The 21089-nt window shown below is 44.4% G+C and overlaps 2 protein-coding genes across 2 annotated transcripts; one reads left to right on the forward strand and one right to left on the reverse strand.

The window, feature by feature from the left end:
• The first annotated feature begins 5405 nt into the window (after window positions 1-5405).
• Window positions 5406-14058, forward strand: fsd1 (fibronectin type III and SPRY domain containing 1). The gene is made up of 13 exons (XM_070961081.1): window positions 5406-5613; window positions 6350-6445; window positions 6564-6695; window positions 7337-7438; window positions 8123-8145; window positions 8582-8703; window positions 10172-10381; window positions 10456-10554; window positions 10695-10842; window positions 10987-11069; window positions 11600-11851; window positions 12262-12350; window positions 12465-14058. The coding sequence occupies exons 1-13, from the start codon at window positions 5599-5601 to the stop codon at window positions 12573-12575; spliced, it is 1482 nt and encodes a 493-aa protein (XP_070817182.1). The 5' UTR covers window positions 5406-5598; the 3' UTR covers window positions 12576-14058.
• Window positions 14059-14607: 549 nt separating this feature from the next.
• Window positions 14608-21089, reverse strand: LOC139330260 (signal-transducing adaptor protein 1-like). The gene is made up of 13 exons (XM_070961082.1): window positions 20973-21089; window positions 19156-19227; window positions 18951-19070; window positions 18803-18859; window positions 18498-18655; window positions 17653-17784; window positions 17485-17554; window positions 16628-16730; window positions 16366-16455; window positions 15318-15389; window positions 15129-15179; window positions 14904-15053; window positions 14608-14804 (listed from the first exon to the last, which is right to left on the reverse strand). The coding sequence occupies exons 1-13, from the start codon at window positions 21057-21059 to the stop codon at window positions 14740-14742; spliced, it is 1227 nt and encodes a 408-aa protein (XP_070817183.1). The 5' UTR covers window positions 21060-21089; the 3' UTR covers window positions 14608-14739.

A 21089-nucleotide genomic window follows, 5' to 3' on the forward strand; every position in this document is an offset into this window, starting at 1 on the left:
GTTTGAAAGGTTGTGACTGGTGTCTAAAATAATTTTGTATGACAGTAAACATCATTAGAAAAGCAGTTTTTGACATCTTGATCACCGAGGCTTCTTCAGTGCATGACTGGTTCAACTGGATTGAATCATTAAATGTACATTATTTGAATTCTGTGTGAACAAATGCATATACTGTTGTGACAAAATTAGGGCCACAATTAATGATTATTTTCATCATCAATCAATCTGCTCAGATAACTGAGTAATAAATTCATTGTTCAGTGTGTAAGCTGACATATTCTAATGTCTTATTTTGGTCCAACCAACAATCCTACGCCCAAAGATGTCCAATTAATAATTATGTAAAACCAGAGAAAAGCAGCAAATGGTCACACTGGAGAAGCTGCAGCCAGTGAATGATTTCAACCGATTAACTCAAAATCAATTATTAAAATATTTGCCGTCTGTCAAACAATGAATGGCTGAATTTTTTCAAAATCTGGAAAAATGTGTGAGAATTTTGCACAAAATTTTAACGGCGGTGATTTCTATTGGAGGATTGTGCAAAAGCCACAGAGAAGAGCTGGCAATAGTTTTGGAAATGCCGATTCCGCCTGCGAGGGCTTCGGTAAAGAAGCTTCGGTTTAGTAAAAATCTGCACATGCATGTGGATTCTGGAGTGCGACCACCCGCTACTTCTCAGGTAAATTCATCTTTATGACTGGCAGAGCCGTAAAAGTGGTAGGTGGTGCAGCGTGGGTGGGTTTTTTTGCCATTGCTGACACTACTTCTGCAAACGTTTTTCTCAGTATTGGTCCTCCCTGTGTTCCTCCTGCTCTGCCTGCAAAACGAGGTCCTTCTCTTTAAAGACTGGCCTATTCTAGAAATGAAGAGAAATTCTATCCTCCTACATTTTTATGTGAGCCGCTCAGGAGAAGACAGACGGCCTCATTTGTCCCACTTTGAGATTGTCTCACGCTTTGCTGTTAAACCACACAAACCACCTGCTTAGTCAGTTTGCATCCACCGGCCACGAGTCAGGCAGACAGAGCTACCTGCTCTGATGTGAACAGTGTTTCCTCTCTTTATTCTATTCTGTCACTCACTCACACACAAATCCTCCTCCCTCGTTTCTGTTAAATGCAGATCTTTGCAAACATTCACTCAGAGCGTGTTTGAACTGCCTTCAGTCCTGTGAAGTTTGCTGTTTGAGTATTTGGATTCTTGCCCTCTTTTCCTCAGAGCAGCTTTCATCTCAGCCCTGCAGCTTCTCTTGCCTGCAGTCGAGACAGAGCTTATCTCCAATCTATAGATGTTGTTTACTGTGGTGTCGTCCGTGTCTAGATCATTATCTAAACTCTCAGACTGAAAAGGAAGACTGGTACCTCTGCTCCTGCGCCATCTCCTCCTCATCAAGGCACATACGGCCAGCAGGACGATCAGGATTACAGCAGACACCCCCAACGTGATCCACAGCCACCGGTCGAGGAGCGAGAAGTCGCCTGGAGGAGGCACAGTGTCTATAAGAGAAAAATAGTGTCTGACACTGGATTACATTAAGTCTGGCCAACGTGTGCACACCATATTCCATTTGCCAAACAAGCCATTATCACAGACTCATTGAGTGTTTACTGTACACACTCGTCAGTGTAAAAGAATCAGACTTTCTCTGATGTTCGACCTTATCGCACAATGCCTGTGTGTGTGTGTGTGTGTATGTGTGTGTGTGTGTGTACTTCACACCTCTCAGAATAAAAGTTGAACACGGTTAAAACCCCTCACCCCTCTGGTCTCAACAGCTCTATAAATGCAAAAATGCCTGCAACACTTCTGTCAGAGCATTCACCTCATAATCAGCGGCCTCGACCGTGAGAATAACAGCTCAGACTGTGCTCGGTCCTCAAGATATTTGGGCCACGATTGCTCATGAGGACTATGCACACGCACACACACAAATACATGAACACACACACGCACACACACCTTGTTTATCCGTAACTATGGGTAGTGACGGGTGCGTTGTGTGTTCCACGCTCTTCGCTGTCATGAAGGAAGCAAAGTCAAACTTAAAGGAGCATTCATTTAGACAAGTATGAGAGTATCAATGAATCCCTTCACAACAGCTTTCATAGCAAAACTTTATGAATATATATTTTGTATTAATAAGCAGCATATAAACATGTAATAAATGGTTTATAACCCACTTTAATGCAATCGCAAGCAGGTTTGAGTGTTTAGTACTGCATGTTATTCCCTAATTTCCCTAATTTCAAGTGTTATCTTATCTTATCTTATCTTATCTTATCTTATCTTATCTTATCTTATCTTATCTTATCTTATCTTATCTTATCTTATGGTGTTTGTCAACAGCTATAACTCCTACTATGAGCACCCATACATGGAAGCTGGTGTATGAACAGCTAACGAATGATAAAATATGTCTTCATAGGTGAACTATGAAGCTAGCTATAACTATTGACAAATGCTGCGTATTAACAACTACTCTACAGTGCATTATAAACAATTTATTAAATGTTTGTGTGCTGCTCTTAAATCTTAAGCACAGCGACTGGATGTGGGGTGTTGCCAGCTTTATCAGTTACGAGTAATACTTACTAATAGCTACATATGTTCCAGAGCTGTCAGAAGAAGTAAGTTTGGGAATCTCCACTGTGACTTTGCAGAAGTACCAGCCGCTGTGCTCCTTCCTTGCATATGGTAAGGTGTATTTCAACAAAGTCTGCTCTGTGTCGTTGGTGGAGGTCCGTTCAGATTTGTTAAAGAGCTCTTCATGGAATTTGTGGGATTCGTTGAATGAAGATTCGTTGGGGTTAAAATACCATCGCACCCTTGATCTGTCTGTATGTCCGTTCGTCTGGGTCCCCAAGCAGCAGTGGAAAATGAGAGAGGACCCGAAAGAGACGCTGACTCTGTGTTGTGTTTCATTCAGGATCACAGGAGCTTGGCCTGATACCCCCATGGCTGCTACTGCTACTATAGATAGACAGATGAAGTGGAGTTGTAGTTAAATTCAATACAGCAATATATAAAACATTGTTAAGCAGTAACAAAAACAGGTGAACTCTCAGTCTGCTCATTCATTAAACAGCCTCATGTTACATCTTTATGGTTTTGCTGCTTGTAGCGTTTTGTCTCCGTTCAGCTGTTGAATATCAGGTCTTACCTGTGAGGAACACCAGCGTCGACCGTTTCAGCCACATTTCCATCATCTCATGTAAGAGGTGGTCTTCCTTTCAGACTCATCCTGTCTCTGCTGCCTGTCTGCACACATGACAGATCAAGACATGAAAACCTGTGTGGGTGGGAGGTGGAGTTTTTGTGTGTGTGTGTTGCTGTGCTTTGACAATAAGTTGCTTTCTTTGAGGTGTGGGGGTTACATAAACAACAGGTGAAGGTGGAAAGTGTTGTAGGCTTTCAGAGAACCTGACCGAACAATAATGCACCATTGTTTCATTTGCTTTCAATCAAAAGACATCAAAGCTGCTGCTGTCGCCTCATTGCTAAAAATGTACATCCTGCTGAAGGCACACTTCTGCAAATTGGTGTCAGGCAGCGCGCGCCTCAGTGAGATTAACGTGCTTGCACTGGCTTGCTGAATGGCATCAGATGAAAACAGGGCACAAGACAGTGATAAGAGGGGTTTGTGAAACCCTTGTGGGTTTTGGTGCAAGGGTGCGAAAACGCATTTCACTCTGTCCCCACAGCGTCTGACTAGAAAGGCACGCTTAGCTTCCTGTGAGAAGACACAACTATGGGTGGATGAGCTTTCTGATTAAACTCCAACCACAAATGACAAGTTTACTGTAGAAGGGGCAACAGAGATGAGATGATAATCTCAAATGTTTACAGGTGTCTAAAATCTATGTGGCATAGATCTACTCTGATATCTAGTATAATCTTGTCTTGAACCCACTTTAAGTCAAAGGATGCAGCTTGATGATTATGTGAAGGTGTATTATCTGTTCATGTGGGTGAACAGTGAAGAAAAAAAGGCCTCAGAAAGAGACATCTCTACTTTACAGGGGGTGTATAACATCTGAAACCTCAACAAGCTCATTTTCACAAAGAGACTGAAAGTAGGTCCTGCCTTTAATGTCATGTAGACAAATCATTTGTTTAGTGGGACAGGAGTCTGCAGAGGTTGCTGTGGGTGAAATGTAGCTCATTTATATTTTCACTTAAACTGGAAATACTATGACTTTCCTCTGTTTTACTACTGGTGAATCAGCTCCTGTGTTCCCATATTTTATGAGTAACTTCTGCACGTTTAAGTACTTTGTGGTTGGAAACAGTGACAGGTGTGACTGCAAAGCAAAAATGCTTTTTGATGTTTGAGAGTGAAATGATCCAGCGTGTCATTTTCCTTATTGGCCGACCAGTTAACATTCAACATACTTTCACAGTTTGCATATTCAGTTGCAATATTAATAACCTCTTTTAATCAAGGGTTTATTATGAAGTTTGCTATGGACATTTGGTCCCATCCTGTTATACTAAAAAGACTGACAATCACACGGATGCAGTGCTTCTGTCATCTCTCGAACTGCTACCTGAGTGAAAATGGTGAAAGGATATTTGTGTCATTCAGAAGTTCTATAAGTGATGACAAGAAAGGGGACATAGCCAGAAGCGACACACTATGTGACCGAATACTGCCTTTATTTAATAAACTGCACCTGCTTTCATACTACGGTCGAAGGTGATGCATCAAAGTCAAATACACATTAGCTCCGTCATGCTGGAAATGTAATGATTTTCCAAAGTGGTATTATTGTGTTTAAGAGCTGGTTGGTTCCTGAGTCCCTGAGTAAAATACACCATCTATTGTGTACTATGTGCACTGCACCTGATGGGCCCCCAAACAGATAAATCCAGCCCTGTGTGTGAGAGGCACACAATCAATAACAGCGTCAGTTTATGGAAAGGGTAGATACTAGGGTAGAAAGGGTAGTCTGTCATTTTGACCGGTCACATAATGTCAATTTGAAGTTTTCCTAAAAATATTTAAAATTTGTCCCTGGATGTCCATTGTCAGGACACATAAATATTTAAGTTCATTAAAATATCTCCCTTTATTTCAACTTTCATTAATTGTGTTTCACAGTCCTTTAATCTCGCTTTAAAGTTTGTCTATTTAATTTGTTTATTCACACTATACCTCAAACCTCACCTAACACAATATATTTTTGACTGACTTCTCTTAATTTTTAAATAAATTCTCTTTTCGGTGATCCTGTTATTATTTTAAAGTGTCTTCTTTAATATTTTTCATTCTGAATAAAGTCGGCTGATGAACCACGTTTGGAGAACAAAATAAAATCCTCTTTACAGCCTCTCCTGAACTCCGCCAGTCCCTGAAGGCAGCATCCTTCACCCGCTTGTAAGAAACATCAGTACCCACAATGCTCCTCTGCCGCATGCGCACTACGCACTACGGCCCAAAGGCGTTGGTGGTTGGTGTCCGCACGAAGATGCGTCGCACTCCGGCAGCATCAGTACCAGCTCCGCTGTGCTAATAAACCAAAAAAACCGGGCGACGGAGCAGAAATACCGGCGGGGTTTGCGGCTCGAGCGGCGCCGGTGCATCGGAGCGGCGAGATGGGAGACCAGAAGGTGAGCCGGAGCCCGAGGAACAGGTGTCTCTGATGGGGGAAGCCGTTTCAGGGCGTAGCGTACAAAGGAAGGAGGGGGACAAGCCGCGAAATTGTGGAGTTTGTGGATGCGGTCCGGACTTGTGTTTCACAGAGACGCTTTTATTCGGGTCAGTGTTCGTCCAGTTTAAGGTGCTTTACCTCGCGCTCGCCATCGATCACTTTCTTATCGATGTATCGCCGCTTCAGCCGGGGACGGGGGGCCTTGGCGCAGCTCCTCTCGCATCAACAAACATTACACAGTCCTTCAGCATGAATGGGCTCGCTCGCCAGCTTGAGATGCGATCCGAGCAGAGTGACGACATATCAGAGCTGTGATCCGGATAATGATCGACCCGGCGTGCGCCCAGTCCTCTTTTAAGTCCGCTGTTCAATGGAAGATGGCGAAGCTGCGTTATTAAATTATGAATGCGCATCCCTCCGCCCGTGAAGTGTCCTCCCTCCCTGAGCTCTGAGGCAGGACACCGAAGGTCTAAGCGTCTTTTTAAAGGAGCTCAAAGCCTAAAGCTCTCCAAACCAACAGTGAGGAGCACAAATTCAACCACAGAGGACGCAGTGAAGGGAGCTGGTGGAGGAGAAACGTGACCTCCTCCACCTCCCTCTGCTACAGGCTTTAAAGGACAATATTCAGCATTACAGGCTCTTTCAGATTTCCCCCCAGACATGAGAAAATGTCGACGTTTTGTCTCTTTCTTTAGGAATCCCTGCGTAAGATCACCCACACGCTGGCCATGAAGAACGAGGAGCTTTCCAACTTCGCCTGCACTCTCAAGCAGAACCTCGACAACCTGGAGGTACAGAAACACGAGAGGCTGAGCTGAAACGTCATCCCCGCCGCACACGGCTGATCCCTGCTCGGGTTACTTCCTGCAGTCACTCTTTTTGTTGTTGTTGTTGTTGTTGTGACTCCAGGCGAACTCCAACAGAGTGCAGGAGGACCTGGAGTCTGAGTTCAGCTCCCTCCACGCTGTCCTGGACGAGATGAAGGAAAACATGATGACGCGCATCAAGCAGGAGCGAGCCAGCCGCACCTACGAGCTGCAGGTAGCTGCATTTCTGCACACTCAAAGGTGTTGCCTTTAATTGCTACGCGTGTGTGTCAGTCAGGAAGGAGAGCAGAGTAAGTTTCATGGGAGAGAAAGTGAAGCTGTGGCAAGCAAAAAAGTCAGTTTTCTGACCTTTCTTTATCCCTAAATGATGTGTTTTTGCTCTGAAGTCCCCACATTAAAAAACAAAAAGCGCCTGACCTTTTAGTGCCTGACTAAAAACTGAAAAGGTGTCCTGAGAGAGAGAAGGTGGCTCTGCAGAGGAAACGTTAGACGACACACAAATTACAGACGGCTGCTCTTTGACATAAACTAATTGTACAAATATACAGATGGGTGCAGCAGAAGAAGAGAAAGGAGGAAGTCTGCTGTATGTGGGGAGAGACAGATTGACGCATTGACAGCAGGAGTGTTTACATGTGTGCTGGGTTTGTTTACCCACAGTGATATGAAGCTTCTAAAGCCGCTGAGACTGAGCCATCATGAACTGTGTACATCAAAAACCGTGCGGCCTCAGGACCAAACCATGACTCTCAAATGATGCAGCTGAGCTCCTGCGGCGAGCACAGCGGTCCCATTGTACTGAAGACGAACGTGTGCGAGTGTGCAGATGTGACTCTGTTTACGTGTTTTCCTCAGAGTCAGCTGAGCGCCTGCTCCAAAGCCCTGGAGAGTTCGGAGGAGCTGCTGGAGCTGGCCAATCAGACGCTGTGCTCCTCTCAGACGGACGGCTTCACTCAGGTAACCGAGCCGCCCCGCTGCCCTGCTGCTGCACCTCTGCCCGCTGTTTGTAACTCCACTTCTTAATGACCGATGGTGCATTCACTGTCCATATACTGTTTAACCCCCATTCCAGAAAAAGCTGGGACGCTGTGTGAAACTTAAATAAAACAGAATGTGATAATTTATAATTCAAAGATAATATATTTAATGTTTTAGCTCATCAGCTTTATTGACTCTTGGAAATATCTGCTCATTCTGAATTTGGGACAAGTTGTGACAGGAGCAGCTAAAGGCTGGGAAAGATGTGGAAAAACACCTGTTTGGATCATTCCACAGGTAAACAGGTGGATTGGTAACAGGTGATAGGATCATGATTGGGTCTGAAAGGGGCGTCCTGGAAAGGCTCAGCCATTCACAGGCGAGGATGGAGCGCGGGTCACCTCTCTGTGAACACATGATTGGATAAAGGATGGACACATGATCACAGCTCATTTACAAGCGATCACGTTCTGTCTTGATTGCGTTTCACGCTGCGTCCCGACTCTTTGGGAATCGGGCTTGTATATGATTTAATCTGCCGTTCTCGCGGTGTCATGCTGCCATTTATTTTAACACAGCCACCGGCGACTGTTTGTGTTACATGACGACATGATGGGCACCGTATCTCTCCTTTTCCTTTCCCTCTCTGCTTCTCCTCTCCAGGCGGCCAAAGACATTAAGGATAGGTATAGTACTCAGCCATCCATTGCTTCCCTTTTGTCCTAGCCTCCTTTGTAACCGTTGAGCCATCTCATACTGTAGCATGCATGCATTCAAACTATCTAGCCACCGCACCCATTCTGTAGACAATAAGCACAATGGAAAACTGTCCACTCGAGAGCCTTTTGTCCTTGTGTTTCCCACTGTCCTCTCAAGTCTGTGCCATCCTGTGTCAGCCCCTCCCTGGACGACTGCTGCTCCCCCTCTAGCTCTGCTTCTTAAATGTCCATCAGGGTGACGAGTCCGGCGGTAGTGGCAGAAGTCTAGTTAGCGGCCTGTTTGTTAGCGAGCAGTGTTAGAAGCCCCCTTCTCGTTTGCCTCTGATCCAGTTGAATAATGGAGCACGCTTGTTTCCACTCCGTGTGTTTGTGTCTTCTTGTGTGTCTCTCTCTTTGTCCACAGCGTGACAATGGCTCCAGCCTTTCGCCTCTCCCTCAAGGCTAAAACCAGTGACAACATGAGTCACTTGATGGTGGATTTCAGCCAGGAGAGGGAGATGTTGCAGGGCCTCAAATTTCTGCCAGGTCTGCTCCACTTTTAATGCAAAGACATACAGATAGGAAGCAAAGAGCTGCGGACGGTGACGACGTCTGCACCTGTACTTAACTATTTCATGCTGCTTTTCAGTGGGACTTATCAGAGGTTTTCCTCCAGTGCATTTATTTAACAGTTACTTAGCTGCTGGTTACTTTCATTCATACAAAAAAATCTGAAATCGCCTTTTGTCTGCAAAAACATAAAGACAAAAAGTATTTAAAAATGAATACAGAGGTGCAAAACTGCTGAAAAGTACTAGAAATGTAAGAGTTTCAGGATAAATAGCTGCCATACACAATATAGCGTAAATACCGTGGCTCCATAGTGCAATAGGTCTCTTTGTACAAAGTGGTTGGTGCTGAACATGGATGTGGGTCTTATGTCTCATACCCTTTAGCAAAAATCCTCCAGTGCAGTAACAATATTTCAGCCTGTTTTTGCTCAGTTTGTTTCAAGTATGCTCTGATATCAGGTCCCATTTTTCAACAGATTTTTTTCACTTGTTTTCAGAAAATAAGGTCACAGACTGAAGGCTGAAGCCAGCAGTTTATAAAGTACTTTGAATCAGCTCCACTTCAACCAGTTGCAATCATAAAATTTTCTTTACGTGTACACATAAGCAGAAAGTATACTTAGCTGAAAATACTTTTAAGACTTTTACTAGTGACATAGTATTTTTACCTTGTTGTATTTTTACCTGTAGTTAAGTAAGGTCTGTCATATTTGCAAGGACAGTGCAGAAAGAATAAAAAGTTGTTCAGTCAGAAGTAAACGGGTAGCGACCACACAACCTCTCTCTGGGTCTTTGTTTCAAGCACTCAGTCAGAAAGTCTACGAGCTGCCTGCCGCAGTGGCTCCACTCAGCTCTGCTTCTCGGTATTTCCTTGTTAATGAGTCACATGGCTACATGTAGTGTGACAGGTAATCGCTGCAGCGATGAAACCACAGGAAATTTTCTACAGAGGCTGCAGCTGTGTCAGACTGGTTCACCTCTCTGTGCACTGGTGTGGTTTTACAGCCCACGTATTGACTGAAGTAAACAATGCTCTGATAAAGCCACTGTACGCCAGCTGTTCAGCACCAAACAGCACACGGACGGACGGACGCTAGCTAGCATTGGCTAACAGATGAACAAATAATAGTATTGATTAGCTTCGCACAGACTCCATGTCCATCTGATTGATGTGTATATGAACGCCTGTCTGCTAACACTTTAGCCAGAAGTTTAAGCTCAGCTGCACACCTGTCAGCTTGCTGTGGGGTCATTCTGCCCCCAAGTGGCAAAAATCAGTTGATGCAGCTTTTGAAGCATTAATCCCATGTGTCACAAATAATAAGGAACTTGATCCGCTGCATGTAAACAGTTTTTAAATTACAACTTAAGCCGCTCATGTCTTCACACAGTACTAAATATTATTTGTCCTCTCTAAAAGACAAGCTGTCTCCCCTCTCCAGTTCCCGCCACTCCAGAGATCCAGGTGTCGGAGTGCCAGGTGTGCGACAACACCGTGTGCATAGTTTGGACCCTGCCGGAGCCCGACAGCAAGATTGACCACTACATCCTGGAGCATCGACGCACGAACCACGAGGGTCCGCCTCGCATCCGAGAGGACTACCCCTGGATGGTGGTGGAGGGGATACGAGAGATGGAGCACACGATCACAGGTAGGAGGAGGAGATGTTTGCTGTCTGAGCTGGGATGACTGATGGGTGGCTGCTCACTGTGTTTTTACTCTCAGGTCTGCGCTTTGACACCCGCTACATGACGTTCAGGGTGAAAGCGTGCAACAAGGCGGTGGCGGGAGAGTTCTCCGAGCCCATCACACTCGAAACCCACGGTGAGATTTCTGCACACAGACTGGGTTCATAAAGCTGTTGTGATTGACAACACATGAAAAGTCTTTGGGGTCTTTGCTGATAGGAATGCAAATATCAGATTGTGTTTGTTAATAAAACGCATCTCAACTTCCGTTTACAGCCTTCACCTTCAAGCTGGACTCTGCTTCAGCCCACCAGAACCTGAAGGTGGAGGACTTGAGCGTGGAGTGGGACAGCAGTGGAGGAAAGATTCAGGACATCCGCAAGGAAAAGAACCGAACCAACTCCCCGATGCACTCTCCAGCCAGGTTTGCATCAATGTGAACATGCAGGGTCGTTAAATCTGAGAATTGACCTTTAACAGGAGTCTAAAACCCTCATAAAGTCTGTGGTCATGTACTTACGTTAAGAATAAATCTCAGAAATACGCATCTTCCACCATCTGTAATCAGGTCAGCCCTGATGTCACCTAAGAGAGCACCGACAGCCCGGGCCAGCAGAGACCGCTTTACAGCAGAGTCCTACACAGTTCTGGGTAAGAATACACACAGTTAGCAAGAGACAAAGCACAACAGACACATTTCTGCACAACAGACACATTTCTGCAGTCTCCAGGAGTAAAACACAGCACACTGAAGCTACGGCTGCACATTTATTTGAAACTAAGCTGCAGGCTAGCTCACTAGCTTATTGCTACACTAGCCTGTAGCTACCAAGTTAAGCTAGATAGCTAGCCTGCTAAATGCCACTCTCCTGAATAGACGCAGTTGGCCATCTTGTGCTGTAAACACTGCAGTTCTTTGCTTTAAAGCTGGTTTTGTGGCATCATTTATACGTTCCATATTCATTTTAATTGCTGCTATTTCTCAAACAATCCAAGCCCATTTTTACTGGATGGTTCTTCTGTGAAACTGCCAACACAGATAACTTTTCAAAGAAGTTTCGCTCCAGTCGTGCCAAACCAAATGTTATGCAATCGCCTCAATCTGCTCAAATACTGGCACACTTCTCGAGCATGAAGCAGCACTCTGCAGTGTGTTGACCTGTCACTCAACATATCAACAGCTGACACCATGATCGATGCTGGCCAGCAGTACTGGGAGGTGCGCTTCGATAAGGAGAGCAAAGCCTTCGCCGTGGGCATCGCCCTGCGGAGCCTCGGCCGGTTCGACCAGCTGGGGAAAAGCAGCGCCTCCTGGTGCATCCACCTGAACAACTGGCTGCAGCAGAGCCTCACGGCCAAGCACAACAACAAGGCCCGAACGCTGGACTGTCCCATCCCAAACAGTATAGGAGTCTACGTCAACTACGATGAAGGTACGGTCAACACAAAGGGTCGGTGTTTGAAAGAGTGCAGAAGGGATCACCGATGGTCTGTTTCACAAAACAACAAAATAAACATTGCAGTTTGTCACTGATATGAAAATTATGTTGCAAATCAGGTTCCACTTTGATCTGGGAAGGTTTTTTATTTTTATTATCAGCGGAAATTATGTCTTTACATAAGGAGAAATACTTTTTAACATTTTCAGCTGATTCATTGGTTCAGTTATTGAACAAAAATGCTGAACAATCTGTGGTCCATTGTCTTAAATAACATTTTCCACCTCTTTTTAAACATTTTAGAAACTAAAAAAGAATTGACAGATCAGTCAGCTGTGAAAATGTTCGGTGCAGCCCTGCTGTTTAATTTCGTGCACACTGTGTGGGCTTCCCCTTCTCTCCAGGTGTACTGTCTTTCTACAACGCCAAAACTAAACAGCTGATGCACACCTTCAAAACCAAGTTCCAACAGCCAGTTATACCAGCTTTCATGGTGAGAAACATTTCCTCCACAGCCTTTAAAGTATGTCTGTTATCTGGAAGTTTCCTCTGTTGTATAAGAGTTTTTTATATTTTTAAACTGCCTGTCGATGCGCCCCCTCCACAGGTGTGGAACGGCAGTTTCTCCATCGTGACGGGCCTGCAGGTTCCCAGCGTGGTGCTAAGCGGCCAGAGGAAGAACAGCGGCACCAGCAGCTCCAACGCCAGCCTCACCTAGACCCCTCGGCTCAGCCAGCTGGACGCCTCCCAGCTCTGCTCGGCCGCGGTCGCCGCCGCGGGGCCACACCTCTGCCCTGGCTGCGGTCCAAGCCATATCACGGAAGAGTTACATCACTGGAAGACGATGGCTCCGCTTGTTCCACGCGCGCAGTCTGTGTTGCATGACGACAGAAATGGTTTCTGGGAACAAGCGAGTCATCTCCGCCAGTCAGTGACAGAATTCTTCAGATGTATGACTCTGGCTGTTGTGATTGCTTGGGACATATTAGCTGTAGTCTTACTAGTTTTCTCGTGTCTACACATTCATTTAGCACTGTCCCGCTGCTGCTAGAGCAATGATTTAGCGCTGGCCGCTGCCCCTCCTCTCCTCTCCATCAACAAAACTGTCAGTCGTACTGTCGATGCAGCCAGCTGCAGGCGCAGGGTCAAGGCCCGTCCTGTCTGCTCTCCCTGTGCCTTCCTCCTCATTTCCAAACTGATAGGCCAAATCGGGTGATCCGTACCAACATACTAGTATTTCACTGCAACAAACGGCCTCCTTCTTCCAACTTAAAACAATGTATTGTGTCAGTGTCAATATAACATGGTTGTAACGTAGCTTAGTGGTAATTATCACCTACTGAATCTGCCTCTATCCACCAACCAACCTGCAGTATGTAACCCAAATAACAACCTGCTCCTAGGCGACGCTACTGAATAGAATGTAGTTCATTACTCAGTCAGGACTTATTAGACTCGACTTTGCCAGCAGCTAATAGATCATAAGAAACGAACAACACATGTTAGGGATTGTATTTATTTCTTGCCAAGGCATGCAGACTTAACAGTGTTTACTGCGTTTCACGCTTTGTAGTCAGGTTCCACACTTTGCCTGCAAGAAGCTGAGTCCTTAAGCCTCCTGCTGAGGTCCTACAGCCAGATTCTGCACAGGACGTTAGAGGGGAGCTTTTTTACATCCCATGTAGAGGAGTCATCAGATATGGCTTCAGGATTTTGGAGATGACCGTACTGTATACGCTCTGTTAGCCTGACTGCACCCTCATGCTCATCCGTGCAGTGTGTATGTGTCCAATCTAATAACACCACTTTATTTTCTGAAGAGGAATCCCATTATGAGTAGTGGACCCTCTGTGGTCCAAATATAACAAATAGCTAGCGAGTAGCCTCAGCTAACCAGTTGCATCATGAGAGTTGGGGTCCAAGGGAAGGTGATCAACTCTGGACAGAAATGTTTGAAGTCGTTATTTGTGCACCGCCCCGACCTCCGTGTCACGCACACACACGGTAACAGTCCCGCTTAGCCGTGCTGCTCCTCCTGTATGCATCTCCTGAGTAACTGTAGCCTGCAATGCTTTAAAGAAGCTTGAGAATTATGTTAACTTTATTTCACATGCTGACATAAAGTCACAATTTATTGTACATAGTTTAATTTTTCCACTATAATGTATCAGTCATTGAGGTAATAAAGGAGTGAGAGAGCACTTTATTCTTGGGTTTCTGCTTCAATGATAGCGAGAAAAATGACAGACAAGAGGTGTAACACGGGAACAGGAAAGAGACGGGCTGCATCATAAAACTGATTGATTGATCTCTAACTGCTGCATGGCACATACGAGAAGTTGCTTGTTCACATGCATCTAATTTGATGTGAGAGAAGCAAGAATTTTACTTAAAAACTAAATACATCCACATTAAGTAGGCACATTAACCACAAGCCAACTCAATGGGGAACAGTATATACATATAAACATCACGTGCCTCTAAGGCAGAATAAATACAGCCATCTTAGCGATGGAGAAAACTATACAAATACAAAAAAAGGCAGACAAAAACAACACTAATGCAGAGAATCTGATGAGGAAAATGTACACAATGTGCAGAGAAACACGGCGAAGATAATGTGACATGTACACCCCTCGTTACAGTCGACTCATTCGCTAATGAGTGTCTGAACGGGGTGAATCAATAAAGTGTTAATCTTCTGAGAGGCTTTACCGCCGACAGCCAGCTGACGAGGAGGAGCGGAGCCACGATGCCGCTGAGGAAGAGGCCGTCTGCGTGGAAGCAGCTGGTCTCTGCCCTCATGTTTTTGGTTCGTCCTGAAGGGACAGACGAGTCCCCGATGAGTCCCTGATGCTCTGACAGGCGCCCGCCAGGAGGGGTCACTCCTGACTCCTCGTCTTCTGCTCCAGCTTGAGTTTCAGCTCAGATAGCGTGGCCGGAGGAACTAGAGCAAATCAGATGAGAAGCTTTGATGTTAGACACATGAACTGAGGCTGAACGTATATTTTCATAAATTGCCTTCAGTGAAGCATTGCAGACTTACTCTGTCCCAGACTGTCTGTGTGGGTCCTCATCTTCGGATCCCAGCTGTTTGTGGAGGAGGTCAAGGAGTGGAGGGATGTAGCGGAGGCCCATTTGCGAGGAGTGGGAGTTGGAGGCATGATTGCTTTCCTTGGAGCGTTTTTCTGCGGTTCTGTGGAAGACCAAAAAAACACAATGATTCACGCTCGTAAAAAGGGTAAGTTGACAGATAAGATGGAGGACTTACGTGGCAGTAGAACGGCTGCAGATTCTGCTCTCCTCCTTTCTTTCTCCTCCACTGTTTGAACACAGACTTTAGTTAGAGGCAGCAGTGGAAAAAATGAAGTCACACCTGTTTATGTTTGCACGACAGGCGGGCGAACGACAGGAATGATGGATGGACTGATTAATGGGACTGCAGAAGAGTTACACTCACGCTTGTCGTTCATATATATGTGCTCGTGTTCAAATGCTGCTGGGGCCAGTTCAAATGTCGGTATTTTGAGAGCTGTTGCAAAACAAACAATGTAATTATAATTAGTGCAGTTTTGACGTAAGATATAAAAGGACAAGGTGAGAAATCACTGAAACCCTGAGTTTTACACAGAACATGAACAGTGGGAAAATGCATGTTCAGTAAAATAAAGGTTAACATGAACATTTCTAGCCATGCCAACGGCACATCTTGGTTTATAATGCACCAAAACACAACAAATGGATGGCCCTAAAGTTTAGCTTAGATATTCACGTCTCCTGCAGGAACTTTTTGTAACTATTCAGTCAAGAATAGTTGAGACCACAGAAAAAGACCACTCCTCGGTTCAGCTACTCACAACCAGCACACAAATGCAACGTGCAAAGAGGGGCCTCGAGCAGACATGGTGTTGTTTTAAGGCGTCACATGCTATGAAATTCAATTACCATAGACTTTTAGTCTGGTTAACATTTACTTGAGTTACAAAGTCCAGAGCAGAACAAAACACTGCAGAGGAATTTCTACCTGATGCTCTAAAACAAGCAGAGCATGAGTGATCGGGTGGGTGCGGGTACGTCACAGTGCAGTCATACCTGCACAGGAAAACTTCAGTGTTACCACAGTGGCTCAAGAGTATTTGATTGGTAATCATATTTTAGGGCCAGTTTTTAAACACACCTGCTGGTACAAAGCAAGTTAAACAACCACTCAAGATTTGTTGTTTGTAGATTTACAATAAGAAATACAAGATTATACAACATTTCTTTATTTTTGACAATTGCTCTGAAAGTGGTTGATTTATGGTCCAACTAAAAGTAATTCTTAATGTCACTGAAATTTGGAAAAAGTCCAACTTTGAACCACGCATTTGTAGCGGTGGAATTTCCAAATGCCTGCATGCGTCATGGAGTCACAGCAAACAGGTCGGGCAAACAGTGCAAAGAGATTAGTCGCTGGATGTGTCTGTGTTCATGTTAGTGGGTTTCTGCATTGACAGACAGTTCTGTACCTGGTTTGGGGGGCAGACTTGGTGGGACGGGGTTTGACGAGGCCTGCTGAACGCTCTTCTCTCCATTTTCATTATCAGAACGAACAAAAGCTGTAAAAAAAAATAAAATAAATAAAGCCAGAGCTTCAATGTGTTATGTATGCCTCTTGGTGAAAGTATGTTGGCATAATGGATAATAATTACACAGCTAATAGTGACTTTGAGTGAGCAAAAGAGGGGAAAAGATAGAAAAATAAACAGGGAAAGGACGATGAAAACGTACAGATGTTTTTCTCATATGTCTCTTCAATGATGAGCGGAATTAAAGCTCGGTCCGTATTTTCCACCAGATAGTTGACCACGTTGTGCAGCGTCGCACAGGGGACCTGCACAGAGAACAACGTCCTTTTAACAACTCCAGAACAATAAACTATTTTAATTACTGATTACTGAGAAGGAAGTCATGTCGAATATAAAAAAATGTCACCTCATGTCAGTAAATATCATGCAAAGACCAGAGGCGTGTCCTCTCATAAAGTCTTATCTAACACAAGAGCAGAAGAAATATGGCTGACATCTGAGCTGACATGTGACATGTTTACTGCCACCTCTGTGTTTACCTGTAACCGCCCTCTGCTTTTCCAGGAGGTCATATGCCACAATTAAAGGCATGCTTCGGGTTCTTGAAGTGAAGATTTTCACCTCTTTGCCTTGCTGTCAGACAGCTCTTTCTTTTGGCATTATCATTTCTCAACAACACTCCACGCACGGGTCCAGACCATCGCTAAGTTAGCCAGCTGACTGCACTCAGCCATCACCTACTGCAAATAAAATGACATGACTCGCCAAACAACCTGTAAAGAATGTCGCTTCCACAGAAGCTTCTTCTCTCTGAAAAAGCTCTTCTTCTGTACAGTCAACTATTTTTTATTGTCTTGTATTTGTCGTCTATTCCACAAACTGCTGAAAGTCTGACCCTGCGGCGTCACACAGTGGCTCATACAGCTCTGCTTCAAATAACCCAAACAACCCGTTTAATCTCCTCTTTCACCTGAGCAATAAAACACTCCAGCTGTCAAGTGCATCTGGTTCCTTCTCACTTCAGTGCCTTAATATGGGTCTGATTATTTTAATACTCACAGGATTGTCCACATCAATGGTGAAGCCCCCCTCGTGTTTCCGAGCCACGCGGTAGTGTTTGAATATTGCGCTGATAGAGGAAGACAGAGGGAGGCCATCAAAACAAGACAACAACAGGCAACAACGGCAGATTTGCAAAGGTGAGACAAATGCAGTGTGTGTGTGTACCCATCAAGGTCCTGTCTGGTGGTGACAGCGAACGAGTTTCTTTCACTCCCCGGCCTCAGCAGCAGGTTTCCTCTCTTGGCCTCTTTCTCAAGCAGCAGCTCTGCCTCCAGTCGAGAGACACTGTGGTAACAACTGCAGGATGCCAGAAAACAGCCATGAGACCAAAAGAAAACCTGATTTTAGTGGCTTATTAATAAGTGATGCATCCAGTATGTAGACATGTGTGGTGTGTTTCTGCCTTTTGAGCTTAATACAAGAGGAGAAATCTATACCTGTGATGCTCCAGTCTGGATTTTTTGGCCCTGAAACCTACTGACACCTCACACACATCAGTCTGGGTTTAAGCTTCATAATGTTGCATTTTTTTAGATGATTCAATTGGGGCATTTTTTTTGGTGACACTTCTTGAGCCATAAGTTTATTTGAAAGCCAAATATACAGGTACAGTTTTGCCTGGAGAGCACTCCTATGCAAAATTGTGAACACTGTAAACTGTTGGAGGCAACTGTGATGATGCAGAGGCTCAAATGCAGGTGTCTATTGACTCTATACAAGACAATATGGCCTGAAGTGAAGCTGAATTAAGTCATTAAATTTGTTTTTTTCCAGAACGTTTCAAGACACAGATACATAAAGCCTTCTTTGTCCTGTTCTTTGATTCTGGTCATATTGTAGCCCTTTAACTTGTTTTCAGTGGTAAAAGTTAATTAAATACTGAAATACTGGCAGACTGATTTTTGCTTCAAAATTCTCCTCCTAAGTATTAATTTTAGTATTTTCAGAGTGTTGCATCGCAGTATCAGCGGCCACTTTAAAGAAGAGCGTGGAGACATGTTAATACTCACGCTGGCATGTCTGCTGTGAGGCTGACATAAGGACTGAAGTCGGAGTCGATGACAGCAGGTGGAGGGACGGTTTTCCGTCTTTGCACTTCCTTCTCCACCACCTCTTTCAGCATGTGGATCTGGCCTGGAAGCAGGTTGAGGGAGGAAGGCACCGACAGCTGCAGGGAGATGCACAGTTTGTGTTTTCAATGATCTGTGCAAGCGAGGGGCAATTACCTACTTTTGGCCTGACGTTAAATGCATCTAAGCACCAGTGTCCTCTAATTAAATCACAGAGTAACAGCTAAATGGTAAACACCACAGACCTCTATCACAGAGCAGATGTAGCCCTTCCACAGCTCTCGAGCCTCTGCATTAGGGGCCTGTGACCACAGAAGAGACAAAAAACGTGAAAATGAGGAATCGCTTTGGAAAAAAGAGGATTATTTTTGCGTTTTCCGCACATTCCCTCACAGTGAATTTGATATTTCCATCCTTCATCTGGAGGTTGAGTCTGGCTGCGTCTAAGTTACGATCCTGGCTGTTGTCATCTGTTATTGAGATAAATCCACTGAGATCCAGTTTCTCTACGTACTGATGAGACACACAAAGACACATTAAGCGACATAAAGAACAATTTCTGTCTCTTATTTTAACGCAAATCTCTGTGATTCCTTACATCAGTGTCTCGCTTGTCATTGAAGAAGAAGAGCGTGTTTCCGCACAGGCACGTCCACAGTTTCAGAGATGTCTGCACAAACACAGAGAAACACGCTGAATAACAGAGAGCGGGGACAAAATGGAGATATGAAGAGGAAAGGCCACAGATTTGTCATTGTGTTGAACAGAGCACAAAGACATGAGAGGAAGAAGAGGAGGAAAATAAATGAGGGTTGCACAATAAGGAAATAAAGAAGGCTGCTGTGATCTGAGCGGGAGACATTAAAGGATTAGACTTGATGACTCAGGCCTTTATAATCATGACAGAAACCAATTTGTGATATGAATACAATGTTAACGCTGGATGTGAAGAGAAGCGGGTAAGTATGTCAGTGGATTCATTTTTCGTGTAGGTGTCTACAGTAAGTTGTATGACTCAGAGTTGCCTGATCATTGTTTCTGAGTCTTTCCAGGATGCCCCTCTCATACACAATCATGATACTATCGCCTGTTACCAATCAACCTGTTTACCTGTGGAATGATCCAAACAGGTGATTGAACACGTTTGAAATGTGCATCAAATTCAAAATAAGCAGATATTTACAAAAATCAATGAAGCCCATGAGATCAAATGTTGAATATATTGTCTTTGTGCTGCTTTCAATTGAGAATATGTCAAAAAGGATTAGCAAGTTGTCACATTCTGCTTTATTTACATCCCACCTTTTTTTAGAATCAGGTTTGCTCTCGGTGTACACGGTCTGTTATCAGCGAGGGCTGGGCTGAGCAGCGCACAGGATTTATTATTAACAAAGCCTGCCTTGCCAGTTGTTTCAGTCTTCAGCTCTCTGTCAGCTCTTGGTTTGTTCTAATCTTTATGGCACGACGAGCAGAGAGGCAGTCAGACCAGTTGGAGAGGTGAAAAACTCAAAGACCACACAACATCCAAAAAACGACATCATGACAGACAGGTTCCTCCCATGGAAACAGCGCTTCACCTGACTTCACCTGTCTGCGAGACCGATGCTCGCTCTGACAGATGACAAATAAAGTTTGATGCATGCCTTTAAACTGCAGTTTTGTCATTTTTAGCACAGGCCAACGCAGGTAGATGAAGGAACAAATTACAGCTCCTCCTTAAAGGGTCAGCGAAGTAGGACGGAGCCCCTCTGCACAACAACATGCATTCATCAAAGAGGTGCTGGATGGCTCTGACACTAAAACATGTTAAAGCTGACGTGAGTGTTCACAGGATCCCTGGCATCTTCCGCACATTGTTGAGATGTCAGTCATGCATGTCTGTTTGTGTGTGTGTGTGTGTGTGTGTGTGTGTGTGTGTGTGTGTGTGTGTGTGTGTGTGTGTGTGTGTGTGTGTGTGTCTCTCTCTCTCACACACACACAGAGCAGCCATCAACAACAACAGCAGACCTATTTCAAACATAAGCAGCCATTTACACCAGAAATAACTAGTGAACTGACCATTACACCAAAGAAGAACAGAAAAGCAATCCTCAGTCATTTTCACAGTCATTACAGATTAATTGACAATTGAGACTCATTCATCATTAATTACATCAAAAAATCTTGATCTTATATCTCCTGAGCGCTAAACATTTTGTCTTTTAACTGGCTCTGATGGATTTTTTGATTTTTCTCTAACTCTGACTCAGTTTGACTAAAACAGCTAAAATCCCAAAAATAAACAACAGATATAAAAACAAAGAAGTCACAACAACAGGAAGCTTTTTGTAGTCACCTGTTGCCCACAACAAAGAGTGTTCGCACAGAGTTTGCACAGAATAACCCAAAACAAATCTCTCCATCATTATAAGATACCTTATCTTTGAACGACCTCTTCTCCAGGTAACCCTCGAAGTAACAAGCTGGCAGCTGAGTCCTCTGGCGCGCGGCTCGCTTTGCCATCACGAGGAGTGGAGATGCTTTAAAAAACTG

This window comes from Chaetodon trifascialis, chromosome 4, assembly GCF_039877785.1.
Source record: "Chaetodon trifascialis isolate fChaTrf1 chromosome 4, fChaTrf1.hap1, whole genome shotgun sequence".
Classification (NCBI taxonomy): Eukaryota; Metazoa; Chordata; class Actinopteri; order Chaetodontiformes; family Chaetodontidae; genus Chaetodon; species Chaetodon trifascialis.